This window comes from Monodelphis domestica, chromosome 5 (genome assembly GCF_027887165.1).
Source record: "Monodelphis domestica isolate mMonDom1 chromosome 5, mMonDom1.pri, whole genome shotgun sequence".
Classification (NCBI taxonomy): Eukaryota; Metazoa; Chordata; class Mammalia; order Didelphimorphia; family Didelphidae; genus Monodelphis; species Monodelphis domestica.
The window spans coordinates 35,025,222-35,046,117 of record NC_077231.1 but is presented as its reverse complement, the minus strand read 5'-3'; the positions used below and the strand labels follow the sequence as shown (position 1 = coordinate 35,046,117).

Genomic DNA, 20,896 nt, shown 5'->3' with positions numbered 1-20,896 from the left:
TACTTAGCCTAGCTAACCCTTAGTTTCCTTATCTGTAAAATAAGAGACTGATACTGGTAGTTTATACCTCACAGGACCTAACGAGAAAAATGTGGGGAAAGTAGTTTGCAACCCTTTAAGTGCTATATAGATAAACAAAAGTTATTGTCGTTATTGTTGTTGTTGTTGTTGCATGTCAATGAGTAGGAGAAAACAGACTATAGAAATAAATTCTGACCCACATCTAGAAATCTACAACAAATTCATTTTATATGCTTCAGGAAAAAAAAGTGTAAGAGAGAACATTCATTTGAGCCTGCCTGATGGACTGTACATCAGAAGCCCTGGATTCAAGTTCTGGCTCTTCTACTAACTCATTTTGTTATTTCATGCAAGTCACTTCTTTGGACCTCAGTTTTTCTCATATGTATAAGATGAGAAATGAGACATTTTGCCCAGTCATCTGAGGTCCCCATGAGCTTCAGTTTGGAAAATTAATACTGTAATGTGCTTGAGATCACTATAGTTTATGGGTTTTTTCCTCCCTTTTCTCCCACCTGTTTACTAGGTCAGTAAAGCAGCCTGTATTCTCACCACTCAAACCCTGATGAGGTTGCTGAAGTCTAGAGAGGCAGCAGCAGCTGTAGATGTGAAAACTTGGCCAACCATCATCGACACAGGTGAAAGGGTCATTGGGACAGCTCTTTGGTGCTTTCTTCCAGGGATAGTATTTGCATACACCCATGCTACTTTGTGTGGTACTACTTACTTGTACTCCAGCACATTTCCTTTATTTGTAATTTATCACAAAACTAAATATTTATTAGTCAAGTTATTCTTTCCCAAATTGCATTGCAAAAAAGCCCATGGAATTATAATGACCCTGATCCCAAGAGTGCCAAACATCAAGTGCTAATAAGAATTGAAAGTGCAGAAAGTTCTCTGAACACATTATAGCTCACCATCATCGATCAATGGTGCTTGTATTCATTCTGGGCAAGATAATGTTTCAGGTGATTATAAAGTCGTAACATCTCATCTTTGCCTTTGGGTGCAATCTAGCAGAAAACTCATTTGACTAGGAATTGGAAGGTCTGCTTTCCAGACCTGATTCCAAAGCCCACTGACCATGAAACCTTGCCCAAATCATTTAATTTCTCTTGACCTCAGTTTCCTTCACATATAAAATGGCAATCATGAAAACTGCACCAATGAAATAAACCCCAACTTGCTTTTACTTAGCATAAAATGAGGTATGTCAGGACTCAGGTTTTTAGACCATGTTCACATGTCATGTGGCATATTCATTATTACGTCTTATGACTATTAGTTTGGGACACTTCTTGGTGAGGAAACTTCTTCTACTAATACAAATTTGCAATTGTTCAGTAAGTGACAGTCTTATAGAGTGTTTTGGAAGCCTTGAAGTTTTAATGGTTTGCTCCAGGATCTTCAGCCTTTTTATGTCATAGACAGCACTCAAATTTTGATTTTCATCTTCCTTCCCTGAGGCTGGCTCTCTATCATCCCACACCACCCCTCTATGATTATTCCCACCATTTTTGTTTTTATTAATAAATTGTAATATAAAACAAATACATGTGTTAAGACTTTGTCATAAATATGCATCTTTATATAAACACTATAATTTTATCTTTATTTTTTTTAATATTGTTTTCTGTTTATATTAAAAAAAAATTTTAACACTTAAAAAAAAACCCTGATGTAGGAGAATTCTACCTTAGAAAATTTTGATTTCTAAATTTTCTCCTTCCCTCCTCATTGAGAAGGCAAGTGATTTGATATAGTTTATGCATGTGCAGTGTACAGATGCACTTTAGGCATTGAATCCCCACAACATGAGCGATTGCTATAGGACTTATGCTACCAGTTGATCTACTAGTGGCTGATGAGTTGAGTTTGAGAATTTCCAGGAAATGACAACATGATAGGAATGCTTTCAGCAGTGACATAGATCAGAAGCCAGACAATTGCTTTGAAGCCATGATTACCCTATATGAAAGCTTCGAAGTAGGAAGGCAGTAGTAAGGAAAATCTTTGAGTTTTCAAAGTGCCCCAAAACTGGAGTTCAGTTTCACCCCCTTTAAATCCTTGAGTTCCTGTGTCTAAATTTAGTCTTCATCCAGGAAGCACAAAGAGCCATTCTGGAGTTTAGAAGGTGAAGGTGTTGGATTTCATGAATGGTGGCGGGGGGAAAAGGTGCTTAGCTTCCTGTCTCTTTTAGTTCATTGGAAACTTGATTGTATGAAACTAAAGAAGTATTTTTAAACCTTTCAGTCAGTTCATGACAGACATAACATACTAAGGATTTCAGTTAGGAGCCATAAATAACCAACTTTCTGAGTCCTGGTTGGTATCCAGAGGATTCCAGATTTCCCTTTTTAAATGAATCCCATCAAGTATATGTGGAATTGCTTGATTGTCTTCAACTTAGTGGTATTGGTTCTCATCACAAAAACATCTCCACATGTGACATGTGGCCTCCTGGTTGATGACTTAAGTGAAGAAAACAAAGCTCACTTCGTAGGCCTCAGAGTTACAAAGACAGAGAAGGAAAATCCCTTTGCTTAGGGAGTTTGTACTGTGACTTGTAGGAAGGAGTACTAAGAAACGCATGCACCCTGGAGTTTTGAACTAAGCTAAGGAAACCTAAGCATTCTTGTGAGCAGAGTTGAGGAAGAAGTCCATTCTAGCCTTATAAAGGCAAAGCGAGAAATGGGCACCAGTTTTCATGTTCTGCCATTCCTGACCTGTGTGAATCATTTCTTTGCAGATGATTTACCCAGGAAGCGGCTACCTCAGCTGTATAAGCCTCCCACCCCAGAGATGCTGGCATACCTCGATTTTAGTGTTTCTACAACCGGCATGCTTACAGGAGTGAAGGTAGAGTGATGGCTCATGTTCCATTGCTTGCTGGGTGTTCTGTTCGGACCCAGAAGGCAGAACCAGGAACAAGGGTCAAAGTCACCGAGATACCATAATTCCAGGTCTTATAAAGTGGAGCATTTGAAATGAGGATTTATTTCCATTATAAGTTATGTATAGCAGCTCTTTGGCATTCCAGGTACACCTGGTGTTTTACTCTTGGAGTTACCATTCTGTCTTTCTCTGCTTCATCCCTTGCAGATGTCCCACTCGGCTGTAAATGCTCTTTGTAGAGCCATCAAACTCCAGTGTGAACTATACTCCTCTCGGCAGATTGCCATCTGCCTGGACCCCTACTGCGGACTTGGCTTTGCCCTCTGGTGCCTCTGCAGGTAAGGGTTTCAAACCGAGTACCTGTCAGAAATAGGATGTCAGTCTGGGTCATCACCCTCCCACCCTTTACTGTGAATCTCAGTTTACTGTGTTTTTAATCACATTTTTATGCTCCTGATATTTATTTGCCTAGTGTGTCGTAGAGATTGGTTTGGTCTTTTATCTTCTTTTTACTTAGAGTTGTTTTCACACAAATTAAGATTGTAAAATGGAAACGGCCTCTTATTCCCCTTTTCTCTGTTACTCAATCATTCCCGGCTTCAAAGCTGTGCCAAGTTGGAGGGTGACACAGATAAATCAAGACATGCCCAGAAGACCAGAACGTGCCCCCCTCAAACATGCTCTTGGCACCAGGAAACATAGTCAGATGAAATAATAGTGGGGAGTAGAAAAGGAGTCTCTCTTTTCTTCCCAGAGAGCTAGCAGCTGTGCAACAGCTAAACGTCATCTCACTACAGGTGTACTCTCCCTAGGCCCAATTCTTTTGGAATTCTTAGGATTCTGCCATAGTTTCACATTTCTCCTCAATCTTCTCTCTGTTGCAGTGTGTATTCAGGTCACCAGTCCATTTTAATTCCTCCCATGGAGCTAGAAAACAACCTTTTCCTTTGGCTTTCTACTGTAAACCAGTACAAAATAAGGGACACTTTCTGTTCCTATTCAGTAATGGAGCTGTGCACCAAGGGGCTTGGAAACCAAGTGGAAGTCCTAAAAGTAAGTGATTCACAATCTGATGTTTTAATTGGTGTAAAAAGTAACCAGAGATGGTTGTAAAAGAATTTAAAGTAACAATGCATTTTAAAAGGGCCAGAAGGGATAAGTGGAGAGAGGCACCAATGTTGTCATTCGCTCCATTTTCATCATGGGGATGGCCCTGATTCAGCCAGCCACAAAGCACTAGCAGTCTCTTCCCACTTTTCTGGCAAGTCCATTAAGCAGCATCTTGGTGAGCCTCTAGGCAGCTGTTCCTCAACTCCTTGCTTTGTAAGGAGAATCAATGGCCTTTGGAGACTTGGAGGGGACAGCTGGGCAGAAAAGACCCCTTCTACAAAGAAAAGAGAACTGTGAGATTTGAGCTCTTTCAAGCGTTTGGTTTCTGTGTTTTCAAATAGTATGTTTCTTTGATAGAGGGAATCATCCAGAACACCAACAATGGTGTAAACAAAGAAAAGAGCATCAGAAAACCATTTTCAAAAGAGGAGAGAGAAAATATGAAACGTCAGCTTTTAAACTGTTATAGTTTCCATGATTTTCCTCCTCCATCACCCAGAGGGTTGTCTTAAGAACAGGGCTAGAAAACTGTAGTCTACATTCTTTTTTTTTTTTTAAGAAACTCACTCTCCTTTCAAAAAAGGTTCAGACAGGGAGAACAAGATACTTTACAAGCCAAGAAGCTGATGTGAGGCTTAAAATGAAGAAAAAGACACAATCATTCAATCAGCCAGTGGACAAGGTCTCTAACCAATATTACTTGGGTAGTTTCTGTTCCCCAAACTCTAGCCTTTCTTCCCAATGTTTGTGGTGAGAAGGTGAAGCCCCTTAGCTTTGTGCCAGCCTAGAAAGAAAGGCATAGCTAATGCTTAATTTGCTCTGTGTTCTTATGTGTTATCAATCGAACATTTTTACAGGCAAGAGGCATAAATCTGTCCTGTGTCCGGACCTGTGTAGTGGTTGCCGAAGAGCGGCCTCGAGTCACCCTCCAGCATTCCTTCTCCAAGCTTTTCAAAGACATTGGCCTCTCTCCCCGAGCCGTCAGCACGACATTTGGATCGAGGGTCAACGTAGCAATCTGTTTACAGGTGACCCTCTAGAAGGCCTCTTTCATTTGAAGAGCCTTAATGCTCCTTACCTGCTCCAAAACCTACTCTGGTCCTTCTTGAGCCTTGCTCCCTCCACTCTGTACAGACATCAGAGGGATTTAGCAAAAAGAGTCAGTCTTTCTCTAGATAGATGTTGACTTTGCCCTTTTCCATCTAGTACCTGGAATCGGGATTGATTCAGTTTCATAAAATACAGAGGGATTCAGAGAAGACAGAATTAAAGAGGATAAGAAGTTACTTAGCCTTTGAATTCATTTTATAGATGTTTCATTATCCCAGCTTTATAAATTGCTTCTTACTCTCATATTCAGGAATCTTAAAAAAGTGAGAGATTATTTTTTTTGTGGATTTGTAACCTTAGGGCACGGCCAGAGATTCAGTATGATTTCCACTGACATCCTCATAAGTATCTTTTTTTCATCATTCTGGGGCCTTGTTGACAAATATAATTAGCACCTGCCTCCTGGTTTCCAGCAACTCTGAGCCTATTTCCTAGTAAACCCTGAAGATTGCTGAAGGCCCTAGAAATGAAAGAGGAGGCCAAGTTTAGGGATCTTACCCCACCGCAATAAAAGTGATTTGTTTACACAGCTTTATAGCTCTGGGATAATGAACAACACTAGAATGAAGTGTGGATCTTCCGTTTCTACTTCAGCAAATTGTAGACAAATAGGAAGAAGATGGATAATTTTCAAATTGAAGTTTATGTTATGGTTGAAATTGTTTTTTTTTGTTTGTTTATTTGTTTTTTACTTTAAAATGATGAAATAGAAGAAAATACAGATCCATTTCTTTTTCTAACTACATCATGTATTGGTCTTTTTTTTACTTGTTTTCTTTAGGGGACCTCAGGGCCTGATCCAACTACTGTGTATGTAGATCTGAAATCGCTAAGACATGACAGGTATAGTAGTTTAAAATGTACTTTGTAGGGGCCTCCTTTTAGAGTTAGAAGGTTCCAATTCGAGGCACATAGAAGGAACCAACATTGTTTTCCTTATAAAAGGAAAAAAGAATTGTACCCCCTCCCGAGTAAAGGATGACATGCTTTATTTTTTGTTAGTCCTCGAGGGATTTACCTATGGCAACAGAAATTTTTTTATACAGTCGTAGTGAGCTATGCTTTGAATCAGAGTGTAATATTCAAGAGCTTTAGCTCTGTCTTTAAAGGCCATGCAGCCCACACCTCATTTTACAGATGAGTCTCAGGCACCAGTGGTGAATGGCAGCACATGGATCAGTTCTCCATTTCTGTATTAGGTTGTATTGGGAACTGAACAGGGATTAACCTCCGTCAAGAAACAGTTCCTTCTCTTTGAGAGTTTACATTCCAAAAATAGAAGGCCTGACAAACTAATGGAAAAACCCCATGGAGGCCTGGCTCTCCCCCACAATAGCTATATGGCCAAAGGCAAGTCATGGAACTCTACTGAGGGCAGTGAACTCGACCTGGTGTCAAAGTCCATGATTCTATAAAAATGCAAACTTGTGAATTCACTTATCAGGCTCTTACTTTGTGTAAAAGCATTAGGCTTACTCTTGGAGGATTGGAGGGACACAGATCCTTTTCTCATGGAGTGTAGAGTCTAGTGGAGGGGGAAGGATGCACCTACACATAGCTAGAAGGGTGAATGAGTGAAATACAATACGAAAGGTCCAGCCAAAGTGCAATGAGCAATTGAGGGGTGCTCTCAGTTAGCCTTTGGCGGAAGGAGCTGACATCAGTTTCCAGTGAAAGCGATGGAGAGGACTAGAGGGAAGGAGGGCAGCATAAACAGAGTGGGACGATAAGGATGAAGAGCAGTGCAGTTCAGCTGAAGCAGGTGTTGCATGAGATCGGAGGGTTCCTCTAAATTGGAGCTATAATGTACAGGTCCTTGGATACTTGGATTCAGTTTATACTTGACCAGGATGCAGTGGACTACTCCAAGGTTCTGCATAGAGGAAAGATTTACTGTCTCAATAGCCTTGGAGACTAGAGTGAAGATGCCCATTAGCAGGCCATCCTAGAAGTCCAGAATAAGCAAAAGCTTGGATCAGTACGGGTAGAGAGAAGATAAGATTCAGACGGTAGGCCACTCATTTTTAAGCTCTGCCCGACTCTTTGTAACTCCTCATGGGGTTTTTTGTGGCAAAGATAGTGCCATTGATTTGTCATTTCTTTCTCTAGCTCATTTTACAGATGAGCAAACTGAGACAGAGTGAAGTGACTTTGCCCAGGGTCACATAACTAGTAATATCTGAAGCCACATTTGAACTCAGAAAGAGTTTTCCTAACTAGATCCACTGCACTATGTAGCCTCCCTGAGAAACCTTAACACTGAACTAAATACCTGGAGTGAAGGAGAACTCGTGAGGGAAGGGAAAAGGAATGGAATAAGCACACTTAAGCAGCTGCCACGCTTTGTGCGGAGTGGTTTTACCAATACGATCTCATTGGATCCTCATGACAACCCTGGCAGGGTAGATGCTGTTAATATCCCCATTTTATAAATAAAAACTGAGGCTGATAGCAGTTTAGCAATTTACTCAAGTCACAAAGCTGGTAAGTATCTGGAACTAGATTCCTGTCTCCAGTCCCAGCCCTCTGTGAGTCACACTGCCTAGTTGCCTGAGGAATAAAAAGCATAAATGTAAAATGGGGTTTAAAAAAGAAATGCTTTGTTCTGAGCCTACAGAATTGGGTGTTCTGCTGGTTTAGAGGGAGAATTTAGGTGAATTTTCTCTTAAGTGCCCTGGGACCCCTTCCAGAACTTTCTATGTGTTCATTAAATCTTAGCTTATTGCTACAGAATAGTTGGCTACTGATAGATCGTGAAGACTTCTAGATTTCCTCCAAGATCTAAGTCTTTCCTAAAGGATTTGAGCATCTCTCTGATTTTCATTACATTCCAAAAATATCTGGAACATATTTTGCAAGAAACCATGTAACCAACATCTAGAATAAATGTCAGCATCTAAAAGACATCAGATTAGAAGCAAGTGACAATTTTATTAAATGAACCAAAGCCAAGGAGAAAAAATCTAGGAGACATGATGTCATTTTAGCTGCAACCATATAGGAAAAAGGGAACAAAAAGGAAAAGTCGGAGTCTCCTAGTGGGGATTTGGATGGAGGAAAGAAAAAGTATTCTAATATCTTATACATTGAAATAATTAAATATAAATAGTTATTAAGCAAGAAAAATTAATTCTCTCTATAGAGTCTAGTCTTGCCTTCTATATTAATGCTATTGAATAGGTGAAGCAAGCAGGTGTTTTGTAATGAAGATGCTTTGAAGTTATTTTTTTCAAGATGGTGTATGTATGTACATATACATGTATGTGTATGGTGAACATCTTTCTGACTGTATATTTTCTTTCATAGGGTTCGTCTTGTGGAAAGAGGAGCCCCCCAGAGTCTACTTCTCTCAGAATCTGGAAAGGTAATTTGGCAGTTACCCTTGGGTACTCTTACCTAAATAGCTTAAAGAATTCTCTGGTCATATAATTAATTCACTTCTGTGTACCAATGACAGCAGGTTGGGAATTAATTAATAGCCAAAAATGAATCACCAGAGCTTGCCTTTCCCCATAGCTTGAGCCAGCTGCCTTTTGCAAGAATTGCAAACAAGAAGCAATATCAGCCAATTTGGTTTTCTCCTTGACCTTGTCCTGTTCTCTTGTAAATAGGCTGATGCACAGAAAATGATTGTATACACAAGAAGAGTGTACTATGAACTCTTGAATCAAATAAGCTTCTAATTTTTTTCTCCTATCATCACAGAATTTAAGAGTTGGAATCCCTACCTTAACATCATTTACAAGGGGTTGCTGGCTTTCTGCTCGCAGACCCTCGGTAAAGGATAAGCTGCCCTGCCCTCCCTCCCCCTGCCGAAGCAGCACATCCCAATTTTGGGCCACTGATTGGTAGAAAGTTTTTGCTTACATCAAGCCAACGTGACCTATTTGTGGAATAAATCTGTTCCCTCTTCCACATTTCAGCCCTTCAAATACCTAAAAACAGCAATCCTAGCTTCTTCAGTTTTCCTTTCTCCAGAGTAATCCAGCCCCAGTTTGAACCTCTTCTTTTTTCAGTTGATCCTCCTATGACTTGGGACCGTTTTCCTGAGAGTCTCACAGAATAATGAAATAAAAGATAAATGACCAAAGAACCTCTGTTATCAACAGTTTAGTCAATAAGTATTTGTTTAGTATTTTCTCAATGTTGGCCCAGAGTTCTTCTGTTCTTCTGTTCTGTTTATAAATATTTTTTGTGCCTGCTGTATGCCAAGCATTGTGCTAAGTGCCCAGTTCAGGATATCTATAGATAATCTCAGCAGAGAAGTAAAAATTACACCATTATGAAATTGACAGTTGGTAATAAATGAGGCAGGAACTCACCTCCTGAAGGCCCTTTGTGGCCCTTTGTACCATCTCTTCGCTGCATGCTAGTCTAAGGAGGCATGGCTGGAAATGCAGCATTGGCGCCATTATACGTGAGGCCTGGCAGGAGGACTCCTGAGAAGGCCTTGTGGTCTTCTAATGAAGAAAGGATAGGCTAAGGATAGGCACTGCCCCTGGGATTTCATTGATGCAGGCACTCTCTGAAGTGAGAAAATGGCTTCTCTCGAGCCAGCCTATTACTTTCTTTGAGTGAGAGGTTGAATGGCTTGCTGGAGGCCACCCACTCTAAAAGAGAAGACTAAAGTTTTAAATGACGTTTAACCAAAGCAGAATGTAATTCGGAGGGAATAAGTATGGAAGATTGTTCCTGAGGACAACAAAGCAATAATTAGAAAACAGATGAGCACGTTTAATACAAGTCAGTAATGTATCGTTGCTGTGAAGAGAAGGACCACCATGGTTTTTGGATTCTTCTATATTCCTCTGCATTAATATCCAATTTTAGTTGTCAGGATTTTAAAAGGATGTAGTAAATTTTAAAAAGGAAAGGGATCATATTGCTAGGTTTTTGAGTATTTTTTCTTGTCAAATAAAATAATTGAATTAGGAGAGTAAAGTTATAAACGTAAAGAAAAATTATACCCCCAAATAATACATACTTAAGTCCTAAACGAGTATTAAAGACAGTTAATGCTAAGTAAATTTAAAGTAAAGAACCTGTGGCCTAGAAGAGTCAGATGAAGTGAGGTGTCTTGAAAGAGTTGGAACTTGAGTTAGACCTTGAAGGAATTCAGTTCAGAGTAGGGAATAAGGTAAACAAAGTCATGGATTCAAGAATACATTTGGCCTATTCAGAAGACAACAAATCACCCACTTTTGCTGGACAAGTAAGTTTGTATAGAATAGTTCTTAACCTTTTCAAATGATAATTCCAAGTCTCACATAGACTAAAGTGAAACATTGGGACTAAAGAATAAAAAACATTGAAAAAGAAGGGATCGAGAGCCAGACCTAGAGACAGGAGGCTCCTGGGTTCTAATCTGGCCTTAGTTACATCCTAGCTGTGTGACCCTGGGCAAGTCATTTAACTTCAGTTGCCTCGTCTTACCACTCTTCTGCCTTAGAACTGATACTTAGTATCAATTCTAAGACAAAAAGTAAGGAAAGAAAGAAAAGAAGGAAGGGAGGGAAGGATGTGATTTGGAGACAGAACATGAAAGGTGAAGGCAGTTTTTCCCCTATATAGACCATAACAGCTGTTGTCCACAGACTCTTTCTGTACCCTCAGGCCCTCTCCTTTCTCCTGGCTCACTGTCTGTTCCTCTACTCCCCTAGCCCTTTCCCTCAAACTAAGAGAAAAAAAAGCACAAATCTAAATCAAATGAGAGTTCAGCTCTGACTAAGTAATTTCCTTTGAATCCAGCTTGTCACTCTAGAATCACAGCTGAATGTCAGAGGTAAAGAAGTTGCCACGAAAGGGAACCAAGAAACATGCATAGTTAGCATCCCCCCAGGGCATTTTCTGAAATATGTATCTAGAAGGATGCCTGATGGCAATGGGATTTTAGTAGGTCAAGGAATGATTGTTTAGGACCAGTATCAGAAGGACAGAAGGGTTTGGGAAGGCCAACAGGATAAAGCTTACAGGATCCCAAATGCTATTAAACAGGGTTTATTTAAGAGAAGGGAAGGGAATTGGGATGATCTACCTAAAGAATATAAATAAGCCTCCCATCAAATCTAGCTGGTAGCTTCCCTGTCAGTTACCTCTCTACCTAAAAGCCCCAGTTCCTACAATAAAACACACTTCACTAACCCAAATGCCCCCTCAGATGGTGATAGAGGTAGTAGGTTGGAAGGTAGGCAGGCACAGGGCTCAGAGGGAAGGTCTCACTGACAGATGGCTTTAGGTGTCTCAAGCAGCTCTGTCGGAATAGCTCTCAGTCAACATCAACAGGATACACAGGAACAGGGAGTTGGTAAGATGGATCACCAGGAAAGCCACAGGAGAGAGAAGAGCTAGTTCACCAGACTGGACAAACTCAACCTCCAGCTTAACTGTCTACTAGAAGAAGACAGACCTGCCACTTCTTCCTGCTTCTGCCTTTTCAGCAGCTCTTGCTTCTGCTCATTTCCTAATGACACTGCCAACAGTGATGAATTCACCATGAGGTCGAGTTTCTTAAATGCCACATAGCTGGATTCTCATCCTCCTCCTCCCAGGCCTGCTTGGGGCCACCCCACGGCTGCATCGGGGCCTGGGGCTTCCTGTCAATGCTGCTAGGGGAGAGTTTTTATCTAATTTAAACTGAGCACTGACTTCAGCAAGGCCATCATCTATTTACTCAACTCTCCATAGTGGCTCTTCCTAAAATTTCTTTCTTTCTTCAATAATCCATCATGATTCCTTCGTCTTGCTTTTTCTTCCTCTCAAAACCCCTAGACATTATTTCTCCTCCTTTCCTGTAGTCTCTGGTCATGATTGTTCTTAACAGGAACAATCCTTCTTCATGTGCTCATGATCTCGGCCTCTCATTTTCAGTCACTCCCTGTGTACTGATTTCTTTCTTGCTGTCTTTGAGAACATACCTTCTTCTCTAGACTTCTGTCCACTGAGCCATCCAACTGCCCCTTCACTTACTTTTCAGGCCTTTCCATTCTGGCTTCTGTGCTCTCTCCAAAGTTTTCATTGCCAAATCCAATAGTCTTTTTTAAAATCCATCTTCTTGACCTCTCTGTCGCGTTTAACACGTTATTGAGCACCCTCTCCTCTTCACTGCTCTCCCTTTTCTGAGATTCTTGTGATATTATCCTTTCCTGGTTCTCCTACCTTTCTGATCACCCCTGAGAAGTTTCCTCTTCAGTCATCACATCACATCCCCTCACTCATTGTACCCCAAGTTCTACCCTGAGACCACCTTCCTTGTCTCCTACATTTTCTCTTTCTTGGTGAATTCATCATCTACCTTGAGATTAGCACCTCAATACAGATAACTTAAAGATCTACAGCTCCAGCCCCAGTTTCCCTCTGGAGCCTCAGTACCATATTACCAACTCCTTATTCAAACTGAACAGTCTAGATATTCATATTTTCCTAAGTTACTAACTTAAGGATTCTTGTTTTCATGCATGAATGAACTTTTGGAGGACAAATCGCTAAAATAAATCTTGTCCTATGTTCCTTGACCTCTTTCTTGCAAACAAGCTCACCCAGGACACTAAAGCAGATGTAATTCATTGACTTTCTATTCAGACTCCAAAACCAACTTGGGCTTCTAACAGATGGGCTGCCAAAGTTTACCCTTATACATACCCTTATAGATAAAAGGATAGTCATATAATAGACTTACAGATATACACCGGCATGTAAGCAAGCAGAATGTAAGGTCCTTGAAAGCAGATATTTTAAGCCCTAGTCTTGGGACATAGTAGGTTTGCTAATTGACTAAACAGTGTTCATATTCATACAAATGGGGAAATTCAGAAAGAGAAATTTGTTGTAGAAGGGAAATAGGATCTTGTTATAGGCCAAGTGTGGCAAGGGTTGAGGGTGGTGGGGGAAGTGGGGAATAAAGTCCCACAATGTACAATTCAGAGATTTCCCTGAAGAGCCATTATAAATACCCACTCGGTATCAAGCTTTGTACTAGACCTTGGGTATAAAAAGATAGATCTTGTGCCTAAGAAATGTATAGTCTAATGGGGGAAAGGTGTATAAAAGCGATCATGATACAGTAGAAAATGAGGTGAGTGCAAAGGTATTCAGGCAGAGCCCTTTGAGAAAGTCAAAATGGGCATGATCATATTCACCAGAATGGGGTGCCAAGGATAGCTTCCTGGAAAAGGTATCATCTGATTTAGACCTTGGTCGGAAACATGGAGCACGCCAGCCTGAGTTTTGTAGCCATTCAATTAGAGTAGGTAAGATATTAAGCAGAGAAAAGGATAAATACAAGGGAGCCTGGATCCCTTTGATTATAGGCCCCTGAAACATGAAGTATTGACCACTGACTTCCTACTTCCATCTCTTTAAATCACTTAAGAGAAAGTATCTCCTACTATTAAATTAACATGATGGTTATCTCTGTAGGCAGGTTGGTGTGGGTCAGGTCTGTAAGTAGAAAATGTTTTGTCATCCAGTCATTCCAAGTCATATCCAACTCTTCATGGTCTCATTTGGATTCTTCTTGGCAAAAATTTTGGAGTGGTTTTCTATTTCCGGCTCTAGCTCATTATATAGATGAGGAAAACGAAGCAAACGGGGTTAAGTGATTTCCCAGTGTCCAACAGTGTCTGAGGCTGACTTGAACTCAAATCTTCTTGGTTCAGGCTTAGCACTCTATCCAGTGCACCCTCTGTGGCCCATTTCATCAAAAACATCCGCACCCAAAGAACACGCCATCCTCGCCATCATAGCCCCTGAGCGGTAGACGTTACAGCAGTACTTAAAATCCCTGCCTAGTTTAGTTTGCTGCCGTGAGATTCCGTGGCATCTTATATGGTTTGAAGTAAGTGGGCTCTCTGCGGCCAGTCCCACAGGAATTCCCCTCTGACGGTTTGTGCTAGCGACCAGGCTCTTACCGGTCACTTACCTGTCGTGCCACCAGAGCCCTAGCAGAGTGTCTTGCTCATACACGAGTTCTCGGTCACCGGATGAGGGAATTCATTCTGGGGCTGCCAGCCGGTAGGCTGTCATTCCCACAGGATTATGCTTCTCTCTTCAGGAGGCCTTGGGCGACTGTAGCACATCTCCCAATTTTCCTGACGTTTTCCAGGATTAGGTGGCCACATGTGGGGATCCACCTTTTGAAGCCTCCTGCACTCGCGCCTTCCCCATGCCAAGGGCATCTCCCTTCTCCCTTCACGAGGCTTCCATAGTTGCACCGTAGTTGAGAGGTCCAGACCAGGCACTTGGCTTTGACGGACATTGATACTCACCCTGGAGATACACAGCAGCCATTGTGACCTCTCCACCGTCGCCCACGCATGCCTCTCGCTGGTTGGCTCCTTGAGGAACCCGAAAGTGAATCCAGTCTTTGTTTCCTATTTCTTAGATCCTGCCTGGGGTCAAAGTGGTCATTGTTAATCCAGAAACCAAAGGGCCTGTTGGAGATTCTCATCTTGGAGAGGTAGGGATGAACCCACCCTGGGGTTTGGCAGAGGGCCGAGATGCTGCGCGTTGTTCGCGCCGTACCTCGTGAAACTCCAGTCTGAATGAGCCTGTTGTCCTTCGTAAGAGCCCGGCCTTTCTCTGGGCTCACTGCGTACTGCCTGGATAAGGGCAGGGCACTGAGTATTGGCGAGGAACAACGATGGCAAAAACATTGCCCTGCTTTCCCTTCCACCAAGGCATCAGACGCACAATGATGCGGTGAGAAGAGGCCAGGCCGGAGTTGGAGAGGCTTGACTTTGAGTCTGCTTTGCCGGGTAACCATCCACCCTCCCAGAGGACAGTGTCTCCTTGCTGTCTGGAACGTGTGGGTGCTGACAGAACCCGTACTGCTTCCCCGGATGGTGTGAAGAAAGCTCTTCTTTAAAGTTACAGGGGGGACAGCGAGGTGGCTCAGTGCATTAGAGCCATCCCAGAGACGGGAAGTCCTGGGTTCAGACCTGACCTCAGGCACTTCCCAGGTGGGTGACCCTGGGCAAGTCACTTAAGCCCTATTGCCTAGCCCTTCCTGCTCTTCTGCCTTGGAGCCAATACACAGTATTGGTTCTATATGGTAAGTATTTATTTATTTGTTTGTTTTAAACCCTTACCTTCCGTCTTGGAGTCAATACTGTGTATTGGCTCCAAGGCAGAAGAGGGGTAAGGGCTAGGCAATGGGGGTCAAGTGACTTGCCCAGGGTCACACAGCTGGGAAGTGTCTGAGGCCAGATTTGAACCCAGGACCTCCCGTCTCTAGGCCTGGCTCTCCATCCACTGAGCCACCCAGCTTCCCAGTAAGCATATTTTAAAAAAGGTTCAATGTTGTATGTGTTTACCTGTCCAGTGAAATAAATGATATGATTAAATCATTGATGTTCTCAACAAAGCTCAGAATGGAGAGATTGACTTATATCAGAAGAGAAGGAAGGAACAGTTTTATATGCAAAAAGCATCCAGTTGCTGGAATTAAGGAGCTTTAGAATCGTGTAATTGAGTGACCAGGATTGTGCTTCCTTTGCGGAAAACTGACTTCCATACTCTGTGCATTCCAGGTTTGGGTGAACAGCCCGCACACAGCCAGTGGCTACTACACCATCTATGATAATGAGACTCTCCAAGCTGACCACTTCAACACTCGGCTCAGTTTTGGGGATGCTGCTCAGACACTCTGGGCCCGGACCGGGTACCTTGGGTTCGTTCGCCGAACTGAGCTTACAGCAGCCACTGGAGGTATGCCTCAGATGAACTGTTCCGTTTCTCTTTGCTTAGGTTTCAGTGGTGGAATCCAATGACTTTCCTCCTTAGCCCCGAATGCTGCTGTTTTTGTTACGGAATTAGTGACTTCTTCCTGTGGTTGTTGCCAGTGGCATTGTGCCTCTTAAGAGGATGTCCGGGAAACAAGAGGCTATAGCCTAAGTCGTGGCCCCACATGAGAAAATGGTGGCTTTTTTTTTTAAACCCTTACCTTCCGTCTTGGAGTCAATACTGTGTATTGATGCCAAGGCAGAAGAGTGGTAAAGGCTAGGCAATGGGGGTGGAAGTTTGACTTGCCCAGGGTCACACAGCTGGGAAGTGTCTGAGGCCAGATGTGAACCTAGGACCTCTCGTCTCTAGGCCTGGCTCTCAATCCACTGAGCCACCCAGCTGCTCCCAATGGTGACATTTTTGAAGATAAGGGCAGAGGAATTTGTGGCAAGGCAAAGATACAGATAAGAGCTCCCAGTTTCTAAAGGAGTTGATTCCCAAACTCCAAGCCAGCTTCTTGAAATTTGAGAAATATTCTGTGTTCCTTTGGCCAACACTAAGTTGAAATATTCACTAAGAACTGAACTTTTGGAGGCAGCTAGGTGGCTCAGAGGATTGAGAGCCAGGCCTAGAGACAGAAGATCCTGGGTTCAAATGTAGCCTCAGACACTTCTTAGCTTTGTGACCCAGTGCAAGTCACTTAACCCCCATTGCCTAGTCCTTAGCACTCTTCTGCCTTGGCATCAATACTCAGTATTGATCCTAAGACAGAAGGTGGGGGTTTAAAAAAAAAGAATTGTACTTTTAGCTCCTTCTCTTTGTGCTGCTTGTGGTAAAGAAAGTAGTACTTCAGATCCCTTACACCTGAAACTCACTGGACTGAAAAGCTCCTGAGTTTCCTTCCAATTCTGTAATTCTGGGTATAGATGCCTTTTTATATATAATGTGGGATGATATTGGTATCTTATTGCCATCTACCTTGGCTACATCTTTTACCCCCATTTTCTTCAGTGGACTAAACACTGGGTCTTCTATGATTGCTATTAAAAGTCACCTACAACATGGACCATACTCCTTATATCCCCTAAGCCCTTGTGTGACTCCATGGTGTAAAAATTAAAATTAAATCTTAAGGATAAAAAGATTGTATTTTTAAGGGATTTATTAAATGATCATTAGAAATCAAGGAATAAAGAGGATACAAAATAAAAACCACGTGCCCATAGCTGGTTAGCTACTTTCAAAATCCCCACTCCCCACCATCACAGCTGGCTGCATGCCAAAGGAAGAGAGAGTGGGAGGAGTTTACAGCCAGTTAAATAGCAATAAGGTGATCTCGCCAACATGGAGATGCAGGAGAGATTATGTGGAATTTTGGGAAATACTAAGGACTTCTGGGGAATGAAGACAAAGGTTCAAAATCTCCATTTATACAATGGCCCACCAGGAGAGATTCATAGGACCATAAATTTAAAGCTGGAAGAGGCCTTAGATATTACTTTACCTAATCCCTGTATTTTACAGAGGAGAAATAAATAGCCATTTAATCAAAAGGGACTTCATAGTCCATTTAGTTCAACTCCTTCATTCATACCACATTTTACCAGCAAAGGTCTTGCCGGCCAAAGTCAGCAACAAAGGTGAGCATCCTCTAACTATAACATCAGTGCCCCTTCTACCATACCACACTGCTTCCTATTAAAATAGCACAGAACAAGGACAGATGCCTTGGACACCTTCCTGGAGACTTTGGGGAGACTGTCAACCAAGTGAATTATTGATTAATTATTTGGGAAGGAAATGTTAGATTCAGCTACCTCACTGAAAAACAGCTTCCTTCTTTTATGTCCCTAGGTTGCATATTAGCATAGCTTTTTCCATATTGAGCTTCTTTGGCAGTGGGGTGGTCTGTGTCTTCAGGATCCTTGTGGGCCATATATGTAATAATGATATCTTCCTTGTTCATATTTCAGAGCGTCATGATGCATTATATGTAGTAGGAGCCCTGGATGAAACTCTGGAGCTGAGGGGATTACGTTACCACCCAACTGATATAGAGACCTCAGTCTCTCGGACACACAGGAGCATTGCTGAATGGTAAATTCCCCCAATGAGAGAATTATTGTTCTGAACTCCCCAACCCCCACTGCTACCTCTTCTCCATCCTAGGCTAAACATGCATGTTAATCCAGTTAATTAATTCAGTAATTAAGTTCTCACTGCTTATAAAATTCTCCAAGAGAAAAAAACTCTCCGGAAATAAAAAAGAAAAAAATTTACTCATAATGCCCACCTACCTCTGGAAAATGCTCAGATTTGAGAAAATCACATCCTAGTACATTCTGTCTAAGCTTTGCTTAGCTAATCAATTCCACAGATTTGTTTTAAACAGTACTAAATGGTTGTGATAATTACTGCTTCATTGTATAATTTGGAATCTGATAACCAGACCCCCTTTTATTTATTCCTCCCTCCCAACATTATATTCTTAGATTCCTTGATTTTTTTTCTCTTACATTTATCTTGAAAAGTTCTATGATAAATTGCCTTGGTTATTCAACTGGCATTGCAATTAGTCTATAGGCTTATTTGTTTCATCTTTTTACTTTTTATTATTTCCCTCATTTTCCTTTTCTACTTCTTGCATGCTGCTCATTGGAGCAGGTGGATGCACCGACCAATGTTTGTTCTCTAACCTTAATTGAGGCTCATTAAAACAAGGCAGTCTTTTTACTTCTCCCTACTTTTCCCCTTGCTAGAACATAGCTAGGTGGTACAGTGGGTAGAGCCAGGTCTGGAATCAAGAAGACCTGAGTTCAAATGGGACCCTGGGCAAGTCACTTAACTCTGTTTACCTTGTTTTCTCAAATGGTTGGTGCATCCACCTGCTCCAATTAACAACATGCGAGGAGAAGAAAGGAAAATGAGGGAAATAATCTAGAGTCGGGGTATGGCGAGGGAGAAATAGTAGTGGGCAACAGAGCAAGGGTTGCAAGAACAGGGGGTGTAATTCAGTTGATGAACTGTAGAGTCAAGACTGGGAAGAGAGGAACATGAGCAGAATCAGCAGAAGATACTGAGGCCCCTGTGAGGGCAGAGAAGAGATGTAGAGAGGAGTAAGAACTAGGAAGAGATAGATTAATAGGAGGTTACTTCAGATAGAGGATGGCTAATGGCAGGATCCAGGGATAACTAACCGTCACTGTCCATCACCCAGGTAGAATGGAGGGCTGGGCCAGGAGGTTTGAGGAGAATCTGGAAGAGCATCAGCATAGCACAAAAGCAGCAGTTGGGAAAGATTGGGGTGGGGGTGGGACACATCTAGGAGAACAGGTGCAGCCAGGCCTGTAGAGGACGGCTGGATGGGCAGCGCCATCTGGAGGAAACCTCTGGGTCTTTCTGAGTGCAGATAGAGGCAAGGAGTGCTAGAGAAAGAGGCCCACAAATGAAGGGAAGTTGATTATTTACTGAAGGGGTCTTCCAGGGGGAAGACTGTGAACAGAATTGAAGCAGGACATGGGATAAGGAAGGTAGATCAGGACGGGGAATGAGAGCATGAGGCACTGCAGTACCAGCTTACCGCTAGTCAGCCAGCTCCCAAGCACCATGGAGCCCGGAAAGAGAATGCATCACCTCAGGTTCTCAACACTTTCAATAGCTTCTCTTATTACATCTTGGATGCGGACTTCAGAAATGGGGAACATTTTTCCTTATGTCCAAGTGGTGTGTAATTCTGTAAGGAACTAAAGCTATCCTTTGCATTGAGAAACTTCTTGGTTGTTCAATACCTTGGGGAGAAAGACTTTGCCAGCACAGACCCCGTAGGTCCCAGAAGCAGGTTTTGGAGTGAATCCCTGTCTTTCTTTCCTGAGGTTTTTTGTTGTTGTTGTTGTTTTGCTTGCTTTAGCAGTGCCTTCAGCTCATTATTACCCAGATGCAGAAACAAAGTGAATCAAGTCCCATTCCTCAAAGCATAACACATACATAAACAGCCTAATCTAATATTGCAATCCTCTATAGGGGTGTTCACCCCAGCCCTTGGCACCAGCATTATAAAAGGGTACCAGTGCTTATTGTTAAAAGTAAAGGCCTGGTTGCAGAGAATGTTGATTACCTTCATTTGGAGAGGATCAGAATTTCCTTCTGAATATTTGACAAATCATGGTGCTTCCTTTAGATGCCAAAGTAAACGTGAAATCAGTTTTTCTGTCTCAGTGGTGTCCCTTGGTTCACTCTCCTCTTCAGACAATATTCACCAGCATTAAGGATACTTAATACAAAGGACTTTGCAGAATTACCTTTCCTTATAAAGCAGCTCTCATTTATGGAGCAAGTTGTTTATTCTCCCTTCAGCTAGATTGGTGTAATGGACAAACTAAGAATGAAATCAGACAAGACTTGCATTCTCAGTTCCCTTGATTTGAGTACTGTTCCTAACACTATAAGAGCACTTTAAGGTTGGTGAATCAATTTATATTCATTATTTCATTTGAGCCTCACTGCTGCCCTTGTGAGATAGGAAAAACTGAGGATGCTTTAGGATCAGATCTCATTACAGCTTTTTAAAGAAAAAACAATCAACAACACCTTAATTCAAAGCTATCTTGTATATGTTGTCTTCTAAAACTGAGGATTTCTTAGAACCATAGTGGTGAACCAATGGCACACATACCAGGGGGCACTTAGAGCCTTCTCTTTAGGCATGCGCACCATTGCCCTAGCATAGAGTTCTTTACTAGAAAGTCAGAGGAATGCAGGGCCAGGTTGTGCCACCCAGCCACCCAGCCACCCTCCACAGGCACCTGAGGATATTTCTCACATCACCCACCCCTCTAAAAGGTTTGCCATCACTGCTTTAGAACATTCTCTTTAAATAATTCATTGTCTCCTTTTTCTGTCATCAAAATCAGTTGCAAATGTTCAGCTATTAATACTGATCTGAAATGAAATGTTATCTATTTCATCTCTGAAGATGTCATTTCACCCAATTAGGTACTGCCAAATATCAATGTCAATCCTTGAATATAGGATTTTAATT

At 42.0% G+C, this 20,896-nt stretch overlaps 1 protein-coding gene across 2 annotated transcripts in view; it reads left to right on the top strand.

The window, feature by feature from the left end:
- DIP2B (disco interacting protein 2 homolog B) overlaps positions 1-20,896 on the top strand; it is a 209,332-nt gene that overhangs the window by 181,808 nt on the left and 6,628 nt on the right. For both annotated transcript variants that reach the window (XM_056798247.1, XM_056798246.1), the window contains 10 exons: positions 548-659; positions 2,774-2,883; positions 3,127-3,257; positions 3,804-3,972; positions 4,887-5,057; positions 5,921-5,982; positions 8,446-8,503; positions 14,519-14,593; positions 15,666-15,843; positions 17,832-17,955. In XM_056798247.1, the coding sequence (XP_056654225.1) occupies positions 548-659; positions 2,774-2,883; positions 3,127-3,257; positions 3,804-3,972; positions 4,887-5,057; positions 5,921-5,982; positions 8,446-8,503; positions 14,519-14,593; positions 15,666-15,843; positions 17,832-17,955 (1,190 nt within the window). The remainder of the gene's footprint in view (positions 1-547; positions 660-2,773; positions 2,884-3,126; positions 3,258-3,803; positions 3,973-4,886; positions 5,058-5,920; positions 5,983-8,445; positions 8,504-14,518; positions 14,594-15,665; positions 15,844-17,831; positions 17,956-20,896) is intronic.